This window comes from Manis pentadactyla, chromosome 11 (genome assembly GCF_030020395.1).
Source record: "Manis pentadactyla isolate mManPen7 chromosome 11, mManPen7.hap1, whole genome shotgun sequence".
Taxonomy (NCBI): domain Eukaryota; kingdom Metazoa; phylum Chordata; class Mammalia; order Pholidota; family Manidae; genus Manis; species Manis pentadactyla.
In genome coordinates, this window is record NC_080029.1 from 26,083,650 (window position 1) to 26,109,479 (window position 25,830).

Consider the following 25,830-nt stretch of genomic DNA (forward strand, 5'->3'; position numbering starts at 1 on the left):
GAGATGATGATTCTCCTCAGGGTTCTGCTATTGAGCTGGGGGCTGTGCCTCAGAGAAGTCCACCCTCTTTTTAGGACACCCTTTCTAAGAGCTAAGAGTGATTCATCTTCCATTTGATGAAATGTCTTTTCAGAGTAAATTTTTAAAGAGCATATATTCTGAGACCTGAATACCTGAGAATGTCTTCCTGCTGCCTTTTCAGTATGCAATCTATCTTAGCTATGTATAAAAATACAGGCAGTGGTGAGGAGAGCCAGGGGAACCACCTTTTCCTCTCAAAACTCTATAGGAAAATGTAGACCCCCCACATTTAGGACTGTAGGGATTAATGCCAGCCTTATTTTCATCCCTTTTAAGATGTTTCTTTATACCTGCTCCACCTTCACCACCAAGACAGAAAGGAAAATGTTCCCAACATTTATGTCCAAGTAGAGGGTCCCTTCATTAGTTTTGTCCTTTAACCTTTATACTTAAGTTTTTCAACCCAGGAACACTTTTTCTCTTGTTATATTTTTTAAATCATTCTTCTAATGCTTTGGTTTCTCTGTCTCTAGAGGCCTCTAATTCTCTGTGCTCTAGACCTAGCACCTTCTCTCTCATTTTCATCCCCTCTCTGCATTTTGGGAGGGTTTCTGAAGTTTTCCACATCATCAACTCAATTTTCTGCAGAATGAATTGTCCTTCATTTTAACATTGCAGTTACATTTCAAATTTCCCTACCATTTTTCCTCCCATACTACTGGATTTTCAAATAGCCGCCTTTCTGTCCTTATGACACTGCTGCTGCTTCAAAGTGATTAAATCTTGCTTCATACTGAAGGTTTTCTAAAACGTTCTTCTCATTTCCAATGGCAACCATTTTCAAAGATGTGTTCATCCTCTGAACTTTTCAGGATTATGTTCCGTTTCTTTTATTCTGCAGGATCTGTTCAAAGGCCTCTCACTGAGAACTGGTTTACCTAGAATCTGGTATTTGCCTATAGAATGTGTAAATTACCATTGGTCCAATTCTCTACTCCCCTAAATATGGGTAACATGCTTATCTCAAACCTACAACTGGCAAAAAAGATGTGCAGAGCTGCTAGCTTAATTCCCAGTGTCACTGGTAGGCTTTTATCTCACAGGTTCTTTTTCTAACCCTCACTGCCTGATTCTGACACTGTTCTAGGAGACTGCAATAAATGAAGCTATGTAAAATACTACAGTTTTTAGAATGTACTAAGAGTGCTTTTTCCTTCTCTGCCCATGCCAACAGTAAACTTTATTCTTGGAGACGATTTCCTAGGACCCAATATTCCATGATACTGCCTCCTACCCACAAATACAAAGAAATCACTAAGACTCCCCATCCAAATACATTCTGAGAATTACAGTCTCCAAATAGAAACTGAAAGATGCTGAATGGGAAGCACTGTTAAGTCCCCCCCTTATCCATGGAGAATATGTTCCAAGATCCCCCACACACATATGCCTGAGACTGCAAATAGTACCGAACCCTACCTATACTGTTTTTTTTCTACAAATACATACCTATGATAAAGTTTAATTTATAAATTAGGCACAGTAGAGATTAACAGTAACTAATAATAAAATAGAACAATAGTAACATTATGCTGTAATAAAAGCTATGTCAGTGTGGTCCCTCTGTCTCAAAACATCATATGGTACTGTACTCCACCCTTCTTCTTGTGATATGTGAGATGATAAAGTGCCTACATGATGATATGAAGAGAGGTCAATGACATAGGCATTGTGACGTAGCATTAAGCTACTACTGATCTAGTGATAAGTCAGAAAGGAGGATCAACTGCATCAGGACCAGACTGGACCATGGCTGACTGGGTAATTGAAACCACAGACAGAGAAACCACAGATAAGTGGGGACTGCTGTAAAGGCTGGAACAACACTCTGGCCCAAACTGCAGCTGCCCGATTTTGAATGAAATATACCTTGCATTTCTGAACCCAGGGCTGACTATAGAAAGAGATGCAGGGTCTCACTACTATCTTCAGGGCAGGCTCAGCACTGCTGATGGGTGCGCTCTCCGGTGCAGTTTCATCAGCCTTGTCGTTTGAGGAAATCTTGGCAATACGCCAATTATAAGTTCTAGTTTCTGGTGACATGAGTTTGCAATGTGTTGTCTTCGTAAATATTCTAGTGGACAGTTGAGGCTGCTAATCAGATGTTTTTAAAATATGCAGTTAATTACAGTGATGCATTGGAAGGAAGTTGTGACTGAAGAAAATTACAGAACCTCAATGCTGCAAGGGACCTCAGAGGTCATTCAGGTCAACCTCTCCAAGTCTACAATAACTCAGTAAGTGGTCTGGTCACCAAGCTCAGATCTGAATTTCCCCAGTGATCTAGAACTCATTATCTAGTGAAATAATTCACTTCATTTTTATAGCGTTCTAATTTTTAGAATGTTATATTTTCTACTGAGGCAATAATTTTTCCTCCATACTTTCTATGAGCCCTAGTTTCTTCCTCTGGAATCATAAAGAATAATCCTAGGGTGGGGCGGAAGATGGCGGCGTGAGTAGAGCAGCGGAAATCTCCTCCCAAAACAACATATATCTATGAAAATATAACAAAGACAACCCTTCCTAGAATAAAGACCAGAGGACACAGGACAATATCCAGACCACATCCACACCTGAGAGAACCCAGCGCCTCGCGAAGGGGGTAAGATACAAGCCCCGGCCCCGCAGGAGCCGAGCGCCCCTCCCCCCAGCTCCCGGCGGGAGAAGAGCAGGCAGAGCGGGAGGGAGACGGAGCCCAGGACTGCCGAGCACCCAGCCCCCGCCATCCGGGCCAGAGTGCAGGGCCCTCGATACTGGGAAAACAGGGCAGCAAGAACAGTGAGCAGGCACTGGAGGCTGGGCGACAGAGGACATAAGAAAAGCGCGCGACCATTTTTTTTTTTTTTTTTTTTTTTTTGCTTTTTTGCTGCTTTGTTTTGGCGAGCGCTTTTTGGAAGTCTTAAAGGGACAGGGACCCCAATATTAGGGAAACAGGGCAGAAAGACCGGTGAGCAGAGGCCTGAGGCTGGCACCGGAGAATAAAGAAAAACGAACGACCACCTTTTTTTTTTTTAATTAAAAAATTTTTTTTTTTTTTTAAATTAAAAAAATTTTTTTTCTTGTTTTTTTTTGTGGTCGTTGTTTTGTTTTGGCGGGTGCTTTTTGGAAGTCTTAAAGGGGCAGGGCGGGACACTTAATCCAGAGGTAGGGAATCCGGGATCTCTGGGCACCCTAACCCCTGGGCTGCAGGGAGCAGGGAGGCCCCTTACGGAGATAAATAGCCTCCCAGCAGCTCCTGCTCCAACGCGACTCCACCATTTTGGAGTAGCTGCCCGAGCCAGGCCACGCCCACAGCAACAGCGGAGATTAACTCCATAGCAGCCGGGCAGGAAGCAGAAACCCTGTCTGCGCGCAGCTGCGCAGCACAAGCCACTAGAGGCCGCTGTTCTCCCAGGAGAGGAGGGCCACAAACCAACAAGAAAGGAAGTCCTTCCAGCCGTCACTCGTCCCAGTTCTGCAGACTATTCCTATCACCATGAAAAGGCAAAGCTACAGGCAGACAAAGATCACAGAGACAACACCAGAGAAGGAGACAGACCTAACCAGTCTTCCTGACAAAGAATTCAAAATAAGAATCATAAACATGCTGACAGAGATGCAGAGAAATACGCAAGAAAAATGGGATGAAGTCCGGAAAGAGATCACAGATGCCAGAAAGGAGATCGCAGAAATGAAACAAACTCTGGAAGGGTTTATAAGCAGAATGGATAGAATGCAAGAGGCCATTGATGGAATTGAAATCAGAGAACAGGAACGCATGGAAGCTGACATAGAGAGAGACAAAAGGATCTCCAGGAATGAAACAATATTAAGAGAACTGTTTGACCAATCTAAAAGGAGCAATATCCGTATTATAGGGGTCCCAGAAGAAGAAGAGAGAGGCAAAGAGATGGAAAGTATCTTAGAAGAAATAATTGCTGAAAACTTCCCCACACTGGGGGAGGAAGTAATCAAACAGACCACGGAAATACACAGAACCCCCAACAGAAAGGATCCAAGAAGGGCAACACCAAGACACATAATAATTAAAATGGCAAAGATCAAGGACAAGGAAAGAGTGTTAAAGGCAGCTAGAGAGAAAAAGGTCACCTATAAAGGGAAACCCATCAGGCTAACGTCAGATTTCTCAACAGAAACCCTACAGGCCAGAAGAGAATGGCATGATATATTTAATACAATGAAACAGAAGGGCCTTGAACCAAGGATACTGTATCCAGCACGACTATCATTCAAATATGACGGTGGGATTAAACAATTCCCAGACAAACAAAAGCTGAGGGAATTTGCTTCCCACAAACCACCTCTACAGGACATCTTACAGGGACTGCTCTAGATGGGAGCACTCCTAGAAAGAGCACAGCACAAAACACCCAACATATGAAGAATCGAGGAGGAGGAACAAGAAGGGAGAGAAGAAAAGAATCTCCAGACAGTGTATATAACAGCTCAATAAGCGAGCTAAGTTAGGCAGTAAGATACTAAAGAGGCTAACCTTGAACCTTTGGTAACCACGAATTTAAAGCCTGCAATGGCAATAAGTACATATCTTTCAATAGTCACCCTAAATGTTAATGGGTTGAATGCACCAATCAAAAGACACAGAGTAACAGAATGGATAAAAAAGCAAGACCCATCTATATGCTGCTTACAAGAAACTCACCTCAAACCCAAAGACATGTACAGACTAAAAGTCAAGGGATGGAAAAACATATTTCAAGCAAACAACAGTGAGAAGAAAGCAGGGGTTGCAGTACTAATATCAGACAAAATAGACTTCAAAACAAAGAAAGTAACAAGAGATAAAGAAGGACACTACATAATGATAAAGGGCTCAGTCAAACAAGAGGATATAACCATTCTAAATATATTTGCACCCAACACAGGAGCACCAGCATATGTGAAACAAATACTAACAGAACTAAAGGGGGATATAGACTGCAATGCATTCATTCTAGGAGACTTCAACACACCACTCACCCCAAAGGATAGATCCACTGGGCAGAAAATAAGTAAGGACACGGAAGCACTGAACAACACAGTAGAGCAGATGGACCTAATAGACATCTATAGAACTCTACATCCAAAAGCAGCGGGATATACATTCTTCTCAAGTGCACATGGAACATTCTCCAGAATAGACCACATACTAGGCCACAAAAAGAGCCTCAGAAAATTCCAAAAGATTGAAATCCTACCAACCAACTTTTCAGACCACAAAGGCATAAAACTAGAAATAAACTGTACAAAGAAAGCAAAGAGGCTCACGAACACATGGAGGCTTAACAACACGCTCCTAAATAATCAATGGATCAATGACCAAATCAAAATGGAGATCCAGCAATATATGGAAACAAATGACAACAACAACACTAAGCCCCAACTTCTGTGGGACACAGCAAAAGCAGTCTTAAGAGGAAAGTATATAGCAATCCAAGCATATTTAAAAAAGGAAGAGCAATCCCAAATGAATGGTCTAATGTCACAATTATCGAAATTGGAAAAAGAAGAACAGATGAGGCCTAAGGTCAGCAGAAGGAGGGACATAATAAAGATCAGAGAAGAAATAAATAAAATTGAGAAGAATAAAACAATAGCAAAAATCAATGAAACCAAGAGCTGGTTCTTCGAGAAAATAAACAAAATAGATAAGCCTCTAGCCAGACTTATTAAGAAGAAAAGAGAGTCAACACAAATCAACAGTATCAGAAACGAGAAAGGAAAAATCACAACGGACCCCACGGAAATGCAAAGAATTATTGGAGAATACTATGAAAACCTATATGCTAACAAGCTGGGAAACCTAGGAGAAATGGACAACTTCCTAGAAAAATATAACCTTCCAAGATTGACTCAGGAAGAAACAGAAAATCTAAACAGACCAATTACCAGCAAGGAAATTGAAGAGGTAATCAAAAAACTACCAAAGAACAAAACCCCCGGGCCAGATGGATTTACCTCGGAATTTTATCAGACATACAGGGAAGACATAATACCCATTCTCCTTAAAGTTTTCCAAAAAATAGAGGAGGAGGGGATACTCCCAAACTCATTCTATGAAGCTAACATCACCCTAATACCAAAACCAGGCAAAGACCCCACCAAAAAAGAAAACTACAGACCAATATCCCTGATGAACGTAGATGCAAAAATACTCAACAAAATATTAGCAAACCGAATTCAAAAATACATCAAAAGGATCATACACCATGACCAAGTGGGATTCATCCCAGGGATGCAAGGATGGTACAACATTCGAAAGTCCATCAACATCATCCACCACATCAACAAAAAGAAAGACAAAAACCACATGATCATCTCCATAGATGCTGAAAAAGCATTTGACAAAGTTCAACATCCATTCATGTTAAAAACTCTCAGCAAAATGGGAATAGAGGGCAAGTACCTCAACATAATAAAGGCCATCTATGATAAACCCACAGCCAACATTATATTGAACAGCGAGAAGCTGAAAGCATTTCCTCTGAGATCGGGAACTAGACAGGGATGCCCACTCTCTCCACTGTTATTTAACATAGTACTGGAGGTCCTAGCCACGGCAATCAGACAAAATAAAGAAATACAAGGAATCCAGATTGGTAAAGAAGAAGTTAAACTGTCACTATTTGCAGATGACATGATACTGTACATAAAAAACCCTAAAGACTCCACCCCAAAACTACTAGAACTGATATCGGAATACAGCAAAGTTGCAGGATACAAAATCAACACACAGAAATCTGTGGCTTTCCTATATACTAACAATGAACCAACAGAGAGAGAAATCAGGAAAACAACTCCATTCACAATTGCATCAAAAAAAATAAAATACCTAGGAATAAACCTAACCAAAGAAGTGAAAGACTTATACTCTGAAAACTACAAGTCACTCTTAAGAGAAATTAAAGGGGACACTAACAGATGGAAACTCATCCCATGCTCGTGGCTAGGAAGAATTAATATCGTTAAAATGGCCATCCTGCCCAAAGCAATATACAGATTTGATGCAATCCCTATGAAACTACCAGCAACATTCTTCAATGAACTAGAACAAATAATTCAAAAATTCATATGGAAACACCAAAGACCCCGAATAGCCAAAGCAATCCTGAGAAAGAAGAATAAAGTAGGGGGGATCTCACTCCCCAACTTCAAGCTCTACTATAAAGCCATAGTAATCAAGACAATTTGGTACTGGCACAAGAGCAGAGCCACAGACCAATGGAACAGACTAGAGAATCCAGACATTAACCCAGACATATATGGTCAATTAATATTTGATAAAGGAGCCATGGACATACAATGGCGAAATGACAGTCTCTTCAACAGGTGGTGCTGGCAAAACTGGACAGCTACATGTAGGAGAATGAAACTGGACCATTGTCTAACCCCATATACAAAAGTAAACTCAAAATGGATCAAAGACCTGAATGTAAGCCATGAAACCATTAAACTCCTGGAAGAAAACATAGGCGAAAACCTCTTAGACATAAACATGAGTGACCTCTTCTTGAACATATCTCCCCGGGCAAGGAAAACAACAGCAAAAATGAGTAAGTGGGACTATATTAAGCTGAAAAGCTTCTGTACAGCAAAAGACACCATTAATAGAACAAGAAGGATCCCTACAGTATGGGAGAATATATTTGAAAATGACACATCCGATAAAGGCTTGACGTCCAGAATATATAAGGAGCTCTCACGCCTCAACAAACAAAAAACAAATAACCCAATTAAAAAATGGGCAGAGGAACTGAACAGACAGTTCTCCAAAACAGAAATACAGACGGCCAACAGACACATGAAAAGATGCTCCACATCGCTAATTATCAGAGAAATGCAAATTAAAACTACAATGAGGTATCACCTCACACCAGTAAGGATGGCTGCCATCCAAAAGACAAACAACAACAAATGTTGGCGAGGCTGTGGAGAAAGGGGAACCCTCCTACACTGCTGGTGGGAATGTAAGTTAGTTCAACCATTGTGGAAAGCAGTATGGAGGTACATCAAAATGCTCAAAACAGACTTACCATTTGACCCAGGAATTCCACTCCTAGGAATTTACCCTAAGAATGCAGCAATCAAGTTTGAGAAAGACAGATGCACCCCTATGTTTATTGCAGCACTATTTACAATAGCCAAGAATTGGAAGCAACCTAAATGTCCATCAATAGATGAATGGATAAAGAAGATGTGGTACATATACACAATGGAATACTACTCAGCTATAAGAAAAGGGCAAATCCAATCATTTGCAGCAACATGGATGGAGCTGGAGGGTATTATGCTCAGTGAAACAAGCCAAGCGGAGAAAGAGAAATACCAAATGATTTCACTTATCTGTGGAATATAAGAACAAAGGAAAAACTGAAGGAACAAAACAGCAGCAGAATCACAGAACTCAAGAATGGACTAACAGGTACCAAAGGGAAAGGGACTGGGGAGGATGGGTGGGTAGGGAGGGATAAGGGGGGGAGAAGTAGGGGGGTATTAAGATTAACATGCATGGGGGGGTAGGAGAAAAGGGAGGGCTGTACAACACAGAGAAGGCAAGTAGTGATTCTACAACATTTTGCTATGCTGATGGACACTGACTGTAAAGGGGTTTATAGGGGAGACCTGGTATAGGGGAGAGCCTAGTAAACATAATATTCGTCATGTAAGTGTAGATTAGTGATAGCAAAAAAAAAAAAAAAAAAAAGGGGCAGTTCCTGTGTGGTAACCTCCAACGAGTTCTACACAAGGGTATAAAGGGCATATAAAAGTGTAGGCAAAGGGTCTGTTTGTGTTTATACAGAGGATCAAAGCCTAATTGGGCTACCCCGAAAATGAACTAAGATATGATATGAAAAAGAACTTCCAACATCTGCACCCTCTGGAAGACTCATGCCAGAAGATGATCATCAAAAAACCCCAACAAAGATCCACGCACTGCTACAGCTGTAGATGCACTCATCCCACCAGTTCCTGGACCTGCCATGGGAATGAGGAAGGAGATATCTAAGCTGGCCTGTGCATACAGTAAAACAACAAAATTGGACTGGATCTATACTGTTGGAACTCAACCAAGAATTTGGAGAAGTGCAAATTGTAGCGCTCCAAAGTCTTACAACTACAAACTATTTATTGTTAAAAGAACATATGGCATGTGAACAGTCCCCAGGAATGGGTTGTTTTAATTTGTCTGATTTCTCTCAGACTGTTCAAGTTCATTTGGACAATATCCACCATATCATAGATAAGTTTTCACAAATGCCTAAGGTGCCTAACTGGTTTTCTTGGTTTCACTGCAGATGGCTGGTAATTACAGATATGCTTTGGTTATGTAACTATACTCCTATTATGTTAATGTGTGTGTGCAATTTAAGTAGTAGCTTAAAACCTATACATGCTGAAGTTACTCTACAAGAAGATATATCAAAGAAATAATCAATCTTCCCATGTTTTCTTCCGCCTGCTACTTCTATAGCTTTTCTTCTTCCTTCCTAATTACAACCCTTAAATAGAATTCGTGCCTCATATCAAATTTACCGAGTATCATAATTCTTCCAAGTGGTAAAGATACCTCAAGACAAATGCTGGGCATAGAAGCCACAGGGCATAAATATGCAAAGAAGTAAAAAGCTAACTTTTTCAAACAATAAGGCTTCTCTCTCACTTACCAACTTCACATTTCCCTGTATGGCCCCGGAAGATGACTGGTTAGCCAGAGACGGGTAAGATTCCCCAAGGGAGGAACAACCTAAGACAGGCACAGTCGCAGGGGGGCCATCAGGTGAGAAATTGGGGATCAACAGAGGTGAGGCTTAGAACCTCACCCCCCCGTTCTGAGAGAAATCTTTTGCATACGTGGATGTTTTATTGCCCTGATCTAGCTTGGATTAACACATAGTCTACAGGCACACACCTGATCATCTACATGTGCTCTCTTACAACACTAAACTATGTTTTCTACCTTTATCTTGTATCTACCTACCACTTCAGCATTTTATTAAAAATAATAATAATAAAGAGAGAAATGTGGTATCCACATATAAATCAAGTATAAAAACCAAATCAGTATTCATATTTGAACTGACTGTTTATAGTTCATAATGTATGAGCAAAACCGAAAGTTTCTGTGATGACTGCCCTTGTACTGTTCACTATGTAACTTATTCATTATGTAAGAATTTGTTCTACATGTAAAAACTTGTTTGTTATGCCTCAGAAGATTGGAGACTGACAAAAATTAGGCTTGGGGTGGAATAATGATTGTGCATTGAGCATTGACTCCCCTATACAGAATTTTATTGTCGTTAACAACCATTTGATCAATAAATATGAGAGATGCCCTCACAAAAAAAAAAAAAAAAAAAAAAAAGGACAGACTTCCAATGGTAAAATAAATTAGTAACCGGGATGTAATGTATAGCATAAGGAATATAGTCAAGATATTGTAACAGCCTGGTAGGGTGATAGCTGGAACCTAGAATTATGTATATAAATGTTCTACCACTGTGTTGTACACTTGAAACTCATGTAATGTAATACTGTGTGTCAACTACCCTTCAATAAAAAATAATTATTAAAAAAAAAAAAAAAAAAAAAAAAAAGAATAATCCTAACATTTCTTTCAAGAGACAGATCTTCAAATACACAGTATAAAATCCACTTCCCAAGTTGTCTTTTTCAGTTGTTCCTATGGATATACTAGCAGAACTTTGATTTAATCTACATAAACACACTATGCTAGCCATTCAATATTCTCAAATGCAACAGTACCGTTTGCAACAATGGTAAATATACTCTTGGTCAGCATCCCTATTTGTGGAATAGAAAACAGAGCATCCTCAACCTACCACATATATTCTTTTCCACAGCTCCAGTAACCCCTGATTAATGACCTCCACTTGCAAAGGAGGCTACTTACCTTAACCGTGAAATAATGAATGCTATTGATCCAACAAGCTACTGCTACAGAGTTTTACTGATCACCCAATCTTTGCTTAAAATGGTCGTCATTTAACAATTTCACTGTCACAAACACCTGGAGCAAAGCATGCTCATAATTAAAGAGTTTGGAGGAGTTCAAGTGAGAGGTGATGGACAGAGATCTCAGCTTTCTCCCATTTATTCCTGCTTCTGAGCTATTGTTTGTGTCAGAAGGGATATTGATTTTCTATAAAAATAAGAAAACAAGAAGCACCAAGGGGCCGCAGAAGGTCAGCTTGGCTGAAGAAGGAGGGGGAAGGTTTAGCATTCTATCTCTGTCACTTGCCTTCCAACAGAAGGGAGTATTTTCTTTCCTGTGAGATAGGCCTCTAATATATCACCTCAGGAAGGCTCCTCAGGCCACCACCAAACCAATTCACATATGAAAGAAAAGGAAAACTACATTCAAGGGGAACAAACAAATGTGTTAGTGAAGAAAAGAGCAAAATTAGGTTATGTATCGCCTAATTAATAGCAGCTATGTAGACAATTTGCATAAAGATAAGTAGAAAGTAGTTCTACAAAAGATTTCTTCCATTTTAGAATGGAACATATGCACAGAAAAATATTAAAATAATTATCTCTTTGCAAGCATAAAAAATTATTACACCACAACCACTTTCAGTTCCTTAGATTGCTTGAGGAATTGGTTGATACAGAGTTGAAGGAAGAACATCAACAGAAGCAAAAAGAGGTTATTAAGCTTAAAACTACTCCATGTTTAGTTAGCAGAGTGCATTTAAGGGTATCAGAAATAAAGCTCTCTGACTGAGAGATACATTTCTGAACCTAATACATGCTTTTCAAAAGAACTCCACCCATTTGTCAGACAGGCTAAGTTAAGCTTAATGGTCAACTTCATCCTAATAATTTTACAGTTGGATCATATACTCTTATGACCTTCAATATCACTGATAAAAAGTAAAGTTCTACACTTCGAGCCATATGTGAATAAACTGGTACATCCAAGCAGATTTATGAAAAGAGTAACCAAGAGGATTCTTACAAATATTTGCTAATGCAGGTGAGAAAAGTAGGAAAATGTTGACAAATCCACTCACCAAGGTAGTGTAACATCCAAATCATAAACTACTATCTATTTAAACACACTTCTAATGCTAGTCCTGTTCATAAGGTGTGCTTAATAATGGAGGGCAGAAGACTTTAGTTCCACTTTACTATTGTGAGGCTGAACATAATAGAGTCAAAAAGTAAGAAACACCTTTCCCCACAAGGTAGACTTAAGGGGAAAAAAATACCAAGCATTCTGTTTGTAAATACAGATGAGTGAACATAAGTCAAGGCAAATTTAATATCCCAAATAATTAGATTCTAAAGAAGAATTTTTCTAATTTCTCATAATGGGTGGCTGTTTTCCACCCATTATTCCCTCGCAGCTACAAGGATGTTGGTATCAGCTTTGTTGAAAGAACTCTGAAGTCATATATCAGGGAGATAGCCCAAATGGGGGACACGGTTTCCTGGATTTGAAGAAAAGAATTCTATAACAATTGTTACCTATTTCAATTTATCCAGGCTCTCAAATTACTAGACTATATCATCACAACCTGACTGTAATTTGCAACAGATGTGTCGGAGGTAAGAAGAAACTGGAAAAATTTAAACGCCTCACTGCTAGATTACAGACTCTGCTCTTGGAAACATGCTGGGCTGTCATCTTAGAGTACACAGTGTTAACAGTCTCTCTCACACACTCACTATGTCATGGTTTAACAAGAAATTCTGGAGAAGAAATATAAGCTATCATCCCAAAAAGATATTTTTTTAATTGTTTTTCTCAGCAGTGATTCTATTTGGTACATATGCTCTATGTTGAAACAAACTTTAACATCTCAGGTGAGGGCTTCAATATTGTGAAAAGCCACAAGTTGACTAAGATTTCTTGTTTGATTAAAAAATAGCATAGTAAGGACAAAAATCTTTATAACTGGAAACTATACATATAAATTGGGTAAAAAGGCCTTAGAATATACACTAGCAGAAAATTAGGAAAGCCAAATTATAAGCCTACCTAGCTGTGCAGACTGGCAAATATGAAGTTAGTAAGAAAAATTTTTAAAGCTGAATTAAAAACCACCCATGAAAGGTACAGGCATACAGATCTAAGCAGCTTTTCCTGTTGCTTATATAGCCTTACCTCAGAGTTCCTAAAATTTATATCTTTGTTTTTCAGACTAACTTCAGAAGAATCAGAGTCCTAAGAAAGGTCATACATTCTACAGTTGTAAAAGTTAAGAGGTGATAGAAAAAGAGCCACAGAAAAGGCAAACTCAAAGGGCAGCAAAACATGATGATTACATTATGATCTTTGGAATCAGGTTTGATTCCTAAGTTTGCTACTGGGTGACCTTGAGCAAATTATCTAAATGCTCTTAACCTCCATTTCCTCTTCTATAAAATACACAGTGGTACCTACCATATAGTGGAGTTGTGAACATTAAATAAGAATATTATGTTATGCACAACAGTGCTTTATCAATGCTAACCAATGTCAACAGTACAGGTATCCCTTGATTTTCAAAAGCTCACAGTACGCCACTTCACTTTTACTATAGACAGACTCATTAGGACTTGTTCTCACTCAAAGAGGACTTTCACTTTTACAAAAAAGGCAAAAAGTGAAAAGAGCATTTGGTGTTTGTTTCGCAGTGAACCCTTACAGAGGCAGCACAAATGTGAAGCAATCACAGTTGCTCTGCCAAGCTCTTTCCTCAAGAGCTACACTCAGCATCAAGCCCACATAGTTTTTAACTGTGTCTGTGGGTATCTGTGCTTTATTTCCATTCATGCATCTGTTAGAAAGACGTGTCTTGAAGTATCAGACAAGTCTAAGAGAGGTTATTTCTTGGCCTATAAATACTCAAAATGTTTTTGGCTTTGGCTTTAACCATTAAGTTTATGAAAGGTAACCTGAGGATGCTCTACTTTCAGTAGTGGGGGAAACCTGTAATAGAAAACAATGGTTCTCAGGGACTACTCAATCCACCTAGGGAGGACCCAGGGAGGCATTCAGTTTGGCACAATGGCGGGGGTGGGAACAATACAGAAACACCAATATCCTGCAAGGCATAGGACAGTCCATCACCAGGAAGAACTGACCCATCCAAACACCAACTGCATCCTCATTGAGAAACAGATATCACACATCAAGATTAACAATATTAAAGTATCAAGTTGTGGAGTAACACTGTTCCTAGGACTATCTGAGAGGTAAAAAATAAAAAGTCACCAAAACCACACTAACATTTTAAACATGTACCCATTAGAGACAAGTTTTTCTGGCTCAATGACATCTGGTGTAAGACTAATGGAACTCAGTACTGTCATTTTCAAAATCCACCATGTGTTCAGACAATTTAAATGTCAACCATAAAAAATAAACTCAATAGCCAAATGGTAAGTAGCAGAGAATTACAGCCCAGAGGTATCTAAAGCCATGATTCTTAATGAGCAAAACCAGCTTAGCAGGAACATCTACAAAATCCAAGTGCCTGGCACCAGCATTTTTTCTCACACACAAATTTATACACGGACCTCTGCTGAGACCCTGTTTCTAAAGAACAACATCTATGTATGAACTACATGGTGTAAACAGCAGCAGATTGTTTTTAAAATAAAATTGTTGGCTTTGCATTTGAGGTACATGTTTTAAACAATGTTTAGAAACAAATGTGTTTTCATTACACGTAGCCTTCTTGACACAGGGTAAGAGAACCATAAATGTACTTTAAAAAGCCAGAGATAAACACTAGCTGGTTGGTGAAAGGAGAACTACAAAGTCAGTATTACAGTGACAGGTTTGAAAGAAAGGTGAACTCATCAGACTATGCATGTGTACTCTGGGTAAAATTAACCAAGAGAGGGGAGATCTCACCATTCTGACATGTTCTCATCTGAGCCCTGTTTTGGTTCATCTGCTTCACACTCCATCCTTTCTTTCCTTCCCGTTTTGCTTAGGAAAGTCCTATTTTCTCCTGATTCACACAACCCGTGACCTGATGAGGTCCAGGGAGTATTCTCCTTCCAGCGGGACAGACGCTGCTTCTTAGCAGACTTGAACCTGCAGCCTCTCTCATAGCTCCAATCTGATACCTTGAGCTTCTGCTGAAGGCTGGCAGCCACCTCTGATGTCACTCGCTTCACCTTCCGCCGGCGCCTGAGTGGTCGACAAGGTGCATTTTCAGTAAAGGAGTCAGATTCATGCCAAGAATGTTGCTTACTCTTAACAATGGCGTTGAGAGCAGGGTGCCGTTTGGCTACCATGGTGTCATCAGAGTCACTAAAATTAGCAATGGGGGCCATTTCCCGACAGTCCTTAATGGCCTCGTCCAGACTTGACTCAGAGGCCTCACTGTAGCAGCAGGTATGCTCTGCCAGGTGAGTGAAATCTGAGCGGCGCTTCCGGCCTCTCCGCTTGCGAAGCTGCCGCCTCTGCTGCCGAGGACTCAGGGCCATCTCCTCCCACAGCTCACCAAGCTTATTCTGCTCAGATGTCTGTTCCAAAGCTGAGGCTAAGTCATGTACCAGCTCATCCATGAGGCCTCATCTGCCAAAAGGAAGATAAAAAAAAAAAAAAAAAAAGAAAAAGAAAGCCTGAATAGGATCTGTTATTTTTGAGTAATTTTATAAAATAGATCATGGTACTGCACAGTTTTCCCTATCTGTAGAAAATAAAATCAGCTTTCATCTGGCTATATTTAGACTATGTTCCTAACATCCATGCTTCCCCAAGCCACTAAACGTAGGTGTACGACCCTTGTTAAGCACTGTAAGTCAACATGTTCTTAAGGACAAAAACTGAAACGCTCACCAGATGACAACAGGATGTAAGCAAAAACAAACACAGGAGACTAAACCTTTCCCTCTTTTCCCCATTTAAACTTGTCACTGATTTACCTGATGGGATCAAAAGATTAGAGAATATCTCTTCACACAGGAGCAGAAAAGCACAACAGAACCTCATAACCATGGATGAAGTATTGTTCTATGGTCTGCAGTTAAAAGGTCTGTGGCAGGGAAAAGAAAAACAACTTAGTGACACTTTAAGTGTCACTTTAACCAGTTTTCATGATCCAAGCATTTGAAGTGACCCAAGTTTGTATTCTGAATGGAAAAAAGAGACCCACCCTGGTCCCAACTACCACTTGGAAGCTACTGGGTAAAGAATCTTCTAGAATATGTCATATATTTAATAGTTAGCAACTTTTAAGCTCTTCTCCCCATACTTCAGAAAACAAATTAAGTGATAACTCTAATTATGAGCTTTAATACCATACAATCAATGCCACAAAAACAAGATCTAACTAAGGCTGAAATGACAGGAATGGGTGGAGTCTCTCAGATTTCTAACTAACCGCTAACCAAATTTTTCTACTCATTCTTGTAAAACCAACATACTTAAGGGGTCACTTCAGAGGCAACCCAAAGGATGTGATCAGCAGGAACAATTTTCAAAATGCCCCTTTAAAGGGAAATGTCTAATATAATTTGCTCAACACCTAATTAAATACATATTAAATTAGCACTTTTCCCCGAGCCCTTGTTAAGCCCAAATTATTTCAAGACCATAATTAGAACCTAAAACTCTGTGTGGCGCCACTCTCAGACCGTATTTCCGTTCATGCAGTTTACATTGTGGAAAGGACTTTCTAAAACCTATTTTCAGCTATCCCTAAGCCAATGCATTCAACAGCAGTAAAACAGTTGACTGGCTTGTCTGCCACATCGATGGAAGCAATGAGGACACCTAGTTCCAAAATATCCAACAAATAAAACTCAAAGTGTCAAAAGTCATACATATAAAATGACCACGTCCCTTTAAGCAATAAGTAGTTTAAAACTCCATGAATGGCGTTTGGAAGACAACTGTCTCTAAGACCAAAATAGGTAAGTGGGAACATCACATCTAAATCTACTTCCCTAATAAAGAACTACTGGTTTAAAAACTCAGGCAGAACACTTTAACGTGGAATGAAGTCATCAAACAGCTTGTACTCGAACGTCTATGCAAAATTCCTTCCTGTCTATTTAAGACAGCAATTCGAACAGTAGGTGACACAAGAACCCCGGGACTCCCACGCCTCCAGTCTCTGGTGCACAGTCCGAGAGGACCCCGGCTCCAGCAAGCACTCGGGGAGAAGAAAGGCTGTCTGAGTCACGCAAAAAAAGGAACGGAAAACTGGTACAAGTGAAAAAGAGGCAGACGCAGAGTCGTAAAGTAAAGCTGAGAGGCGGAGGGGAGGCAGGAGGAAACTTCTTAATCGGGCTCACCAGGGTCAAGAGTCTGCCCTTCTAGAGCTGAAACTGCCAAAATGCAAGGCGACTAAACTCCCTCCGAGATCAACGGCCGCAACATGGCCACATATATGCGAAAAGCCTTGTTTTGAAGGCCTCTCCCACATGCCCCGGCCCGCCCCCGAGAACTAGGGAGAACACGGCTCGGGACACCAAGTCTTTACACGGTCGCCAGCCCAAAAGAGACTGAAATAGGAGGTGACTGTCTCCCCGGAGACGGCGCGACCCTCAGTCCCCAGGATGGGGACGAGGATGCTGCAAAGCCAGGCCCGGCCACCCTCGCCCCTCCCGCCGGACTGAGACCCCAGGGCGCCCCTGGGCGCTCAGCCGCCGCCCGGAGCCCCGATCCCCACTGACGCCCGCCCACTGGACCCCGACCTTCTCAACCCACTCCTCCCCCTCACCAGCTGCCGCAGCCACCTCCAATGGCCGCCGCTTTTGGGGCCGAGTCTCCCCGCCGGGGTTTCCCTCCCTGATCTCATTTCCGGTGTGAGCAGGAGGGGTGGGGCGGTGGTGGAGCTGGAGGGTTCGGCTGCGCTAAAGGACCCTCCCTGCCAGCGCTTCCGGTCCGCGGCCGGGCCCACTTCCGCCTCACGGCGGGCGGGGCCTCTGGGAAGCTGCGAGAGGATGCTGGGGACCGGGAGAACACACTTGGGGCGCGCAGGGCGGTGCTTAGGGTTGGGCAGGTTAGGGTGAAAAGAAGCCCATCGAGGGAAGAGCCCCCTTCCACCGGCCAGGGTAGCCTCATCATCTTTGGGAGGGTGAGGAAATTGGGCTTTTAGGGAGGAGCGTCGGCCCCGCCCTTACTTGCTGATACTTTTCTAAAGGGTGGGTGAAATGGAGGGGAAATGGAGCCTCCTTAACCACGACTGCTGATACAGCCTCTAGAGGAGGAGCTTTGTAGTGAGTTACTCAGTTTTAAAAATAAACATTCCTTGAGCACAAAAAGGTGCTACTGGATTAAACTCGAAGTATAAAAGTAATATCTGTGAGTCCATAATACAAATAAATGAATGAAGTGAATAATGACATAAATGCGAAGAAGAGATAAATCTGGTGCAGATTTGTAAATAATTTATGTAGATACTCCATACCTCCCAACTCCTTAAATCTGGGCAGTACACGGTGACTTCCTTCCAAAAAGTACAGCATGAAAAGACAGGAGAAATGAATAACTTTATGGTGGACAAACCAGACATGTACTGCCTCAGCCAGGTGACCAAGGTGAACGTGGATGTGGACTAGATATAAGAGTGGCAATTTATCTCTATGTTTCTTTCAAAACATAACCCCAGTCTAATAAGAAAATAAATCAGACAAACCCCAACTGAGGGACATTCTATAGTATGCCTGACCAATATTCCTCAGAACTGTCAAGGTCAAAGAAGACAAGGAAAGTCAGAAATTGTCACACCCTAGGAACCTGAGGAGACACGACAACTAAATGTAATGTGGTATCCTAGATGGGATACTGGCACAGAAAAGGACATTAGGTAAACACTGAAGAAATCTGGATAAAGTATGGGTTTAGTTAATAATGTCTCAATATTGGTTAAATAATTGTGACAAATGTGCTATCATAATATAATAATGGGGAAACTAGATGTGGGTATATGGGAACTGGCTGTAGTACCTTTGTAATTTTTCTGTAACCCTAAAACTATTCTAAAATAATTAATTTTTTCAATGCACATGCCTTTTGACCCAGAAATTCTGCCTCTAGGAATTTTATTCTAAGGAAAAATTGGAAATGAACGCAAAAATGTTAAATACAGGTAAATTCACCTTTGCAGCACTGTGGAGAAAGGGATGAGAAACTGGAAAAAAGCCAGAAATCCTACAGCAGGGTTTAGTTATCTAAATTATGACACAGCTATGGAATGGAATGCCTTGGCAGCCTTTTAAAATTGATATGGAAGAATATTTAATGACATGATAAGTCACTGATTTCTGATTGTATATATTTCTGCATGACTGTTATATGCCAATAAAAAGATTACTCTACAAATATAGAATATGACACTACTCATGTGTATAAGAAATCTGTACTTAAACATAGGAATAGAACCAGAATGATAACACTGCACACCATCCAAAATAGTTCTATTATAAATGACTCTATCTCCTACCTGCAGTTTTTATGAATTTTCAAATTTTCCTTGAGGTGAAACTTATTATGTATAGAATTAAGGGAGGAGGTAAAGAAGACAGAGGTTTTGAGCCAGTTTGACTAAGAGAGTGGTCAGCGCCATTTGCACATCTACAGAAGTCAAGAAGAGAAACAGGTTTGGTGGGAAGATGATTAATTCCACTTTGGACATGCTGAATTTGTGACTCCCACAGGACAGAAAGATAAAAACGTTCAAAAGGTGTTCACAGCCATTAACCCTCTTCTGCTTAAGTGAAGCTCTTTCCCACAAATCATATTATCTCCCATGTTAGTTGCCTCGATCAGCTCCGAAAGCTCCCAAATTCCTTAAAATCTAGCCTTTATTTTCAGCTTTCTGCTAGCTATCTCTACTTACTTACTCCACCAGCACCTCCAATTTAAGATGTCAAACAAAGCTTAGTTGCTTCCATAGTTCCTATCAAATCTGCCCCTTTCTCCACTGTAGCCTGTTTAGGAAATGTCACCACTATCATGCAGTCGCCCAGATGAGAAGCCTCAAAGCCATTTTTAATTCAGCATCCTCATTATGCCTCCATCTATTTAACTGCAAGCCTCACGAATTTTACTTTTATAGTATTCCTGCATCCACCCTCCCTCTTTTGCTTTCTCTCTGCCATTGGCCTGGGTGTGCAACCACTATTCTGGACGGTACAGCAGCATGCTTACTGATTTTCCCACTTCCAGTCTCTCCCCAAACAAGACACTCCCTACACAGGCACCAGTGAGATTCCTGAAATACAATTTCACTTCATCTTTTACTACTTCTTGTATCATGCTTGCATATCAGACCACTTGCTATTTCCTGAACACCCCTAGAATTTAGGGTAATTTAATGGCTCAGTGTCAATGTAACCTCCATGAAGCCTTCCCCCAACTTACCTTGTGGGGCTCTTGCAATAATTGCCAGTATATTTACTACAGCATTTTCTTCATTCAACCTTGAATTAGAGTCAACATTTGCAAATTTGCCTTCCCAAATAATTTACTTATTCAACAAATATTTGCTGAATGCCTGCAACATGCCTGGCCCTACACTAAGCTCTGGAGATATAGCTGTGGGAGCAAAACTAAAGCCTACTCCACTGTCCCAGAGATCCTACCCTGTCCAGTGTATCCTCACCAGCACCTAGTATAGTGCTTTGCACATAGTTGATGCTCGGTAACTACTGTCAACTAAGAAAAACAAGTACCTGTTTACTAAATTCCAGAACAAGAACTTAGAAGTGATTGTCTCAGTCTTAAGAGAAATTTAAATGAAGCTCCACCTTCAAGTGAGGGTGGTAATCATGGGCAGGACCACTCAAGGAAAGAGGGTGGCAAGGGAAGCCTGTGGGGAATGAAGGGGACAGTTCAATAGGAAGAGAGCAGTTGAAGAGAACCATTGTATAGACGCCAGAGAAGGGAGAAATTGAAGAAAAAGAGGCCCGAAAGAAAAATTGAGGAATAACAGTTCTAAGGAAAAGCCATCACCCTTACGGACAGAATAAATCACTGATGACATGGATTTTGGTCAGACTGCAAGCAGGTAACACTGGAGGCAGCAGGGAGGCCAAGGGTGGAGCTCCATAACTGACTGTGCCCAGAGCTAACTGCTTGATTTCTTTGAGCCCTTGCTTCCTCATCTGTGAAGTGGAGGCAATAATATAATACACCCCATTTCTTAGGTGGAGATTAAATGAAATAATGAATGAAAAGCCTTTAGCATAGAGCCCAACATAAATTAAATGTTCCAGAATATTAGTAGTTACTGAGAAGAAGAGAGTCTAGTCAACAAATGTCCCTCGGTTGACCATTAGTGTGAAACTCATAGCTGAACGAGAATATCAGCAGCTGAAAAGGATCTGAATATAGGAAGAAATAATACATTTCTCCCTCCTTTGTCCTTCCCACAAACAGAAAAAAAACATACATCATAAAAGCACATCTGCTATTGATGCCTTAGATTCCCTGCAGCTATAATAAACTGAGAGCCCTCACCATGGCCTGCACAGCCTGTGATCTGGCCCCTGACCACCTCTCAGCTTCATCTTGACCCTTTTCCACATGCTCTCAGCACCAGCCCAAGCTCTCTCTCCCTGCACCCCCACACTCCCAGGGCCTTGGCATATGCTCTCCTGCAACCAAGAACACCTGTCTATAGGGCTTTGCAGGCCTGGGTTGGGGAATTTCATCTTTGAAGTCTTGGCTAAAATGTCACCTTCACAAAGAGGTCTTTCCTAATACCATCTGAAGGAATCCCAGACATCTAGCCATTTTCTATCTTTTTTTTTTGGTATCATTAATATACAATTACATGAGCAATGTTGTGGTTATTAGATTCCCCCCATTATCAACTCCCCACCACATACCCCATTATAGTCACTATCCATCAGTGTAGGAAGATGCTATAGAGTCACTACTTGTCTTCTCCATACTATACTGCCTTTCCCATGCCCCATCCCCACATTATGTGTCCTAATCTTAATGCCCCTTATTTCCCTTATCCTTCCCTTCCCACCGTTCCTCCCCAGCCCCTTTCCCTTTGGTAACTGTTAGTTCATTCTTGGGTTCTGTGAGTCTGCTGCTGTTTTGTTCCTTCAGTTTTTCTTTGCTCTTACACTCCACAGATGAGTGAAATCATTTGGTACTTGTCTTTCTCCTCCTGGCTTATTTCACTGAGCATAATACCCTCTAGCTCCATCCATGTTGTTGTAAATGGTAGGATTTGTTTTCTTCTTATGGCTGAATAATATTCCATTGTGTATATATACCACAACTTCCTTACCCATTCATCTACTGATGGACACTTCAATTGCTTCCATTTCTTGACTATTGTAAATAGTGCGATAAACATAGGGGTGCATATGTCTTTTTGAAACTAGGCTCCTGCATTCTTAGGGTAAATTCCTAGGAGTGGAATTCCTGGGTCAAATGGTATTTCTATTTTTAGTTTTTTGAGGAACCTCCATACTGCTTTCCACAATGATTGAACTAATTTACATTCCCACCAGCAGCATAGGAGGGTTCCCCTTTCTCCACACCCTTGCCAACATTTGGTGTTGTTTGTCTTTTGGATGGTGGCCATCCTAACTGGTATGAGGTGATATCTCATTGTGCTTCTAATTTGCATTTCTCTGATGATTAGCAATGTGGAGCATCTTTTCATGTGTCTGTTGGCCATCTCAAGTTCTTCTTTGGAGAAGTTTCTGTTCAGATCTTCTGCCCATTTTTTAATTGGATTATTTGTTTTTTGTTTGTTGAGGCATGTGAGCTCTTTATATATTTTGGATCAACTCCTTATCAGATATGTCATTTGTGAATATATTCTCCCATACTGTAGGATGCCTTTTTGTTCTACTGATGGTGTCCTTTGCTGTACAGAAGCTTTTTAGTTTGATATAGTCCCACTTGTTCATTTTTGCTTTTGTTTCCCTTGCCCAGGGAGATATGTTTATGAAGAAGTTGCTAATGTTTATATTCAAGAGAGTTTTACCTATATTTTCTCCTAAGAGTTTTATGGTTTCATGACTTACATTCAGGTCTTTGATCCATTTAGAGTTTACTTTTGTGTATGGAGTTAGACAGTAATCCAATTTTATTCTCTTATGTATAGCTGTCCAGTTTTGCCAACACCAGTTGTTGAAGAGGCTGTCATTTCCCCATTGTATATCCATGGCTCCTTTATCATATATTAATTAACCATATATGCTTGGGTTAATATATGGACTCTGTTCTGTTCCACTGGTCTATGGGTCTGTTCTTGTGCCAGTACCAAAGTCTTGATTACTATGGCTTTGTAGTAGGCCTTGAAGTCGGGGAGCATAATCCCCCCTGCTTTATTCTTCCTTCTCAGGATTGCTTTGGCTATTTGGGGTCTTTTGTGGTTCCATATGAATTTTAGAACTATTTGCTCTAGTTCATTGAAGACTGCTGTTGGTATTTTGATAGGGATTGCATTGAATCTGTAGATTGCTTTAGGCAGATTGCCATTTTCTTTCTTATCATCTTTATTTTCCTGATGGCCTGTATGATAATCCAACATTACCTTGTTTAGTTGATGTGTACTTTGTATTTTGTCACCTCCCACTAGAAAGTAAATATCACATGAACAGGAACTGTAATTTTCTTTTGCCTTTGTATCTGGTGGCACCTAGAACAGTTTGATGAGTACCTAAGGAATGAATTCCTCATCCCTTCATCCCCACAACTCTTTTCCATTCCCCCTCTCCTTGATCAGATCTTCTGTAAACTGATCCAAGACACTGGAATCTTTCCAGAAATTTTTTCCGGTAGCTACTGGCAAGATGTTACTAATAGAAGCAGTGTCCACCAAGGAAGGTGGGAAGTATCAGCATTTACTTGAATAATTAGTGACTCCCAGCAACCCATCCTCCTTCAGGGCCCAACACTCCTGGTGCTGACTCTTTTGCCTTGTAGGAAATGTCTCTGGAGGCTGGGACAGAGCTCCTATGGAGCATACTAGGTGAGGGGACACTGGGAGAGGCTCTTTTGTGTCCAGAGCAGACAGCCAGGGGGCAGCAGGTGGCAGCTGGCAGAAGTTTGACAAATTCTTCCTATGCCACACGTCTCCTGTTCCCTCCATACCCTCCTTAACTATAGAAGTTTGAGGTTTTGTTGAGGTAACATTTACTGAAGTCTTACTGTGGGCCAGGCTTCATGCTGAAGGCTTTAAATTCATTATGTCATTTAATCCTCTCCATAAGCATTTTGGCTCAGGGGTTTGTATTAGTTTCTTGTTGCTGTTATAACAGTTACCACAAATTTAATGACTTAAAACAACACACCCACATGGATAATCCATGACAATCTCCCCATCTCATGGTCCTTAACTTTAATTATATCTGCAAAGTCCCTTTTGCCATATAAGGTAGCATTTTCACAGGTTCCAGAGGGCTATTATTCTGCCTACCACAGTGTTATATTATCCCCATCTTATAGATCAGGAAACTGAAGCTTACCTAAATCCACACAGCTAGAAAACTGAGAGCCAGGACCGAAATCCAGCTCTATCCGACTCCAAACGTGTACTTTACCTCTAGGCTTCATCCATTCCCACCCCTTTCTTTTCTCACTACGGCTGCAGCTGATGATCTTGGCTGCCTACCCCACACTCCCCTGCCCTCTTGCCAACAGAGCCTTCCCCTGTATATCAATTTGCTTGGGCTGCCACAACAAAATGGTGGCTTATATAAGAGAAGTTTATTTTCTCACAGTTCTGGAGCCTAGAAGTCTCAGATCTGTGTGCCTTCAGAGTTAGTTCCCTTGGAGGCCTCTCTCCTTGGTTTGCAGATGGTTGCCTTCTTCCTGCCTTCTCTTATGTTCTTTTCTCTGTGTTTCTCTGTGTATCCAAATTTCCTTTCCTCAAAAGGACACCAGTCAGATTGGATTAGGGCCACCCACACAGCCTTATACTAACTCAGTCACCTCTAAAGGCCCTGTCTCCAATCACAGTCACATTCTGCAGCTCGGCACATGGGGCTTCTACTTCTGAAGGTGCAGGGAGGCACAATTTCAGCCCATTGCACCCCACAACCCCACGTGCTTACAGGATGCTATCCCCACCCCCAAATCAAGGGTCACCAGTCCCATTCCCCGGGCAGACTGTTTCAGGGGTAATAATGAGCAATGGGGCATGAGGGCAGGGTTGTTGGGAGCACCTTCTGAGACAAGCTTCTACTCTTAGGGAGGATCACAGGAAGAGGCTGTGTCTCTTCTTTCTCCAGAAATTGTTATGTCTGGATGTGAAATCTAGAACTGTCATGGTTTTCTGGCTAACATCCTGAGGATGAAGCCAGTGCTGAGGATAGTAGAGGAGAGAGCTGAAAAGAACCTGGATCTTGGATGTCACTCTTGGGCCCTACATCAACCAACCCTGAAAGATCTATTCCAGAATCCATGTGTTCATGTATGGGATGTACCAGATGCCCTTATTATTTAAGCAACTGTCTGTGGCAGTTTTCTGTTACTTGCAGCTGAGAGCATCCTAGCTTTTGTACCTGCCCATCATTAAGCCCACCCTCCCGTACCCACTACCATCTTGGTGCCCACCATCAGGACCAAAAGTGCTCTGCCACTGCACACTGGTAATACCTGCGGCTCCTCTAAATTATATCCTTCTTGCATTCTTTACAGAATGACAGTACCCAGCCTTTGGCCCTTACTTGCATAAAAATTGCTCAGCATAATCATGTTTGAAAGGACTTGCACAAGATGAGGGACCCATCTGGACAGGTAGTGAGGGGCTGAAGTAACCAAGCACAGATTACTCACCCTCTCTGCTTGGCTGA

General features: G+C 41.2%; 1 protein-coding gene across 12 annotated transcripts in view; it reads right to left on the bottom strand.

Annotated features, from left to right (window-relative positions):
* Positions 1–17,935, bottom strand: part of GPATCH2L (G-patch domain containing 2 like) — a 79,513-nt gene extending 61,578 nt beyond the window's left edge. For all 12 annotated transcript variants that reach the window (XR_008992436.1, XR_008992438.1, XR_008992437.1 and 9 more), the window contains exons 1-2: positions 17,778–17,935; positions 14,954–15,625 (exon numbers count right to left, since the gene is read on the bottom strand). Coding sequence is in view for 8 of the 12 variants with exons in the window: in XM_057488287.1 (XP_057344270.1) it covers positions 14,954–15,615 (662 nt within the window). In the remaining 4 variants the exon portion in view is untranslated. The remainder of the gene's footprint in view (positions 1–14,953; positions 15,626–17,777) is intronic.
* Between the last annotated feature and the right edge of the window lie 7,895 nt (positions 17,936–25,830).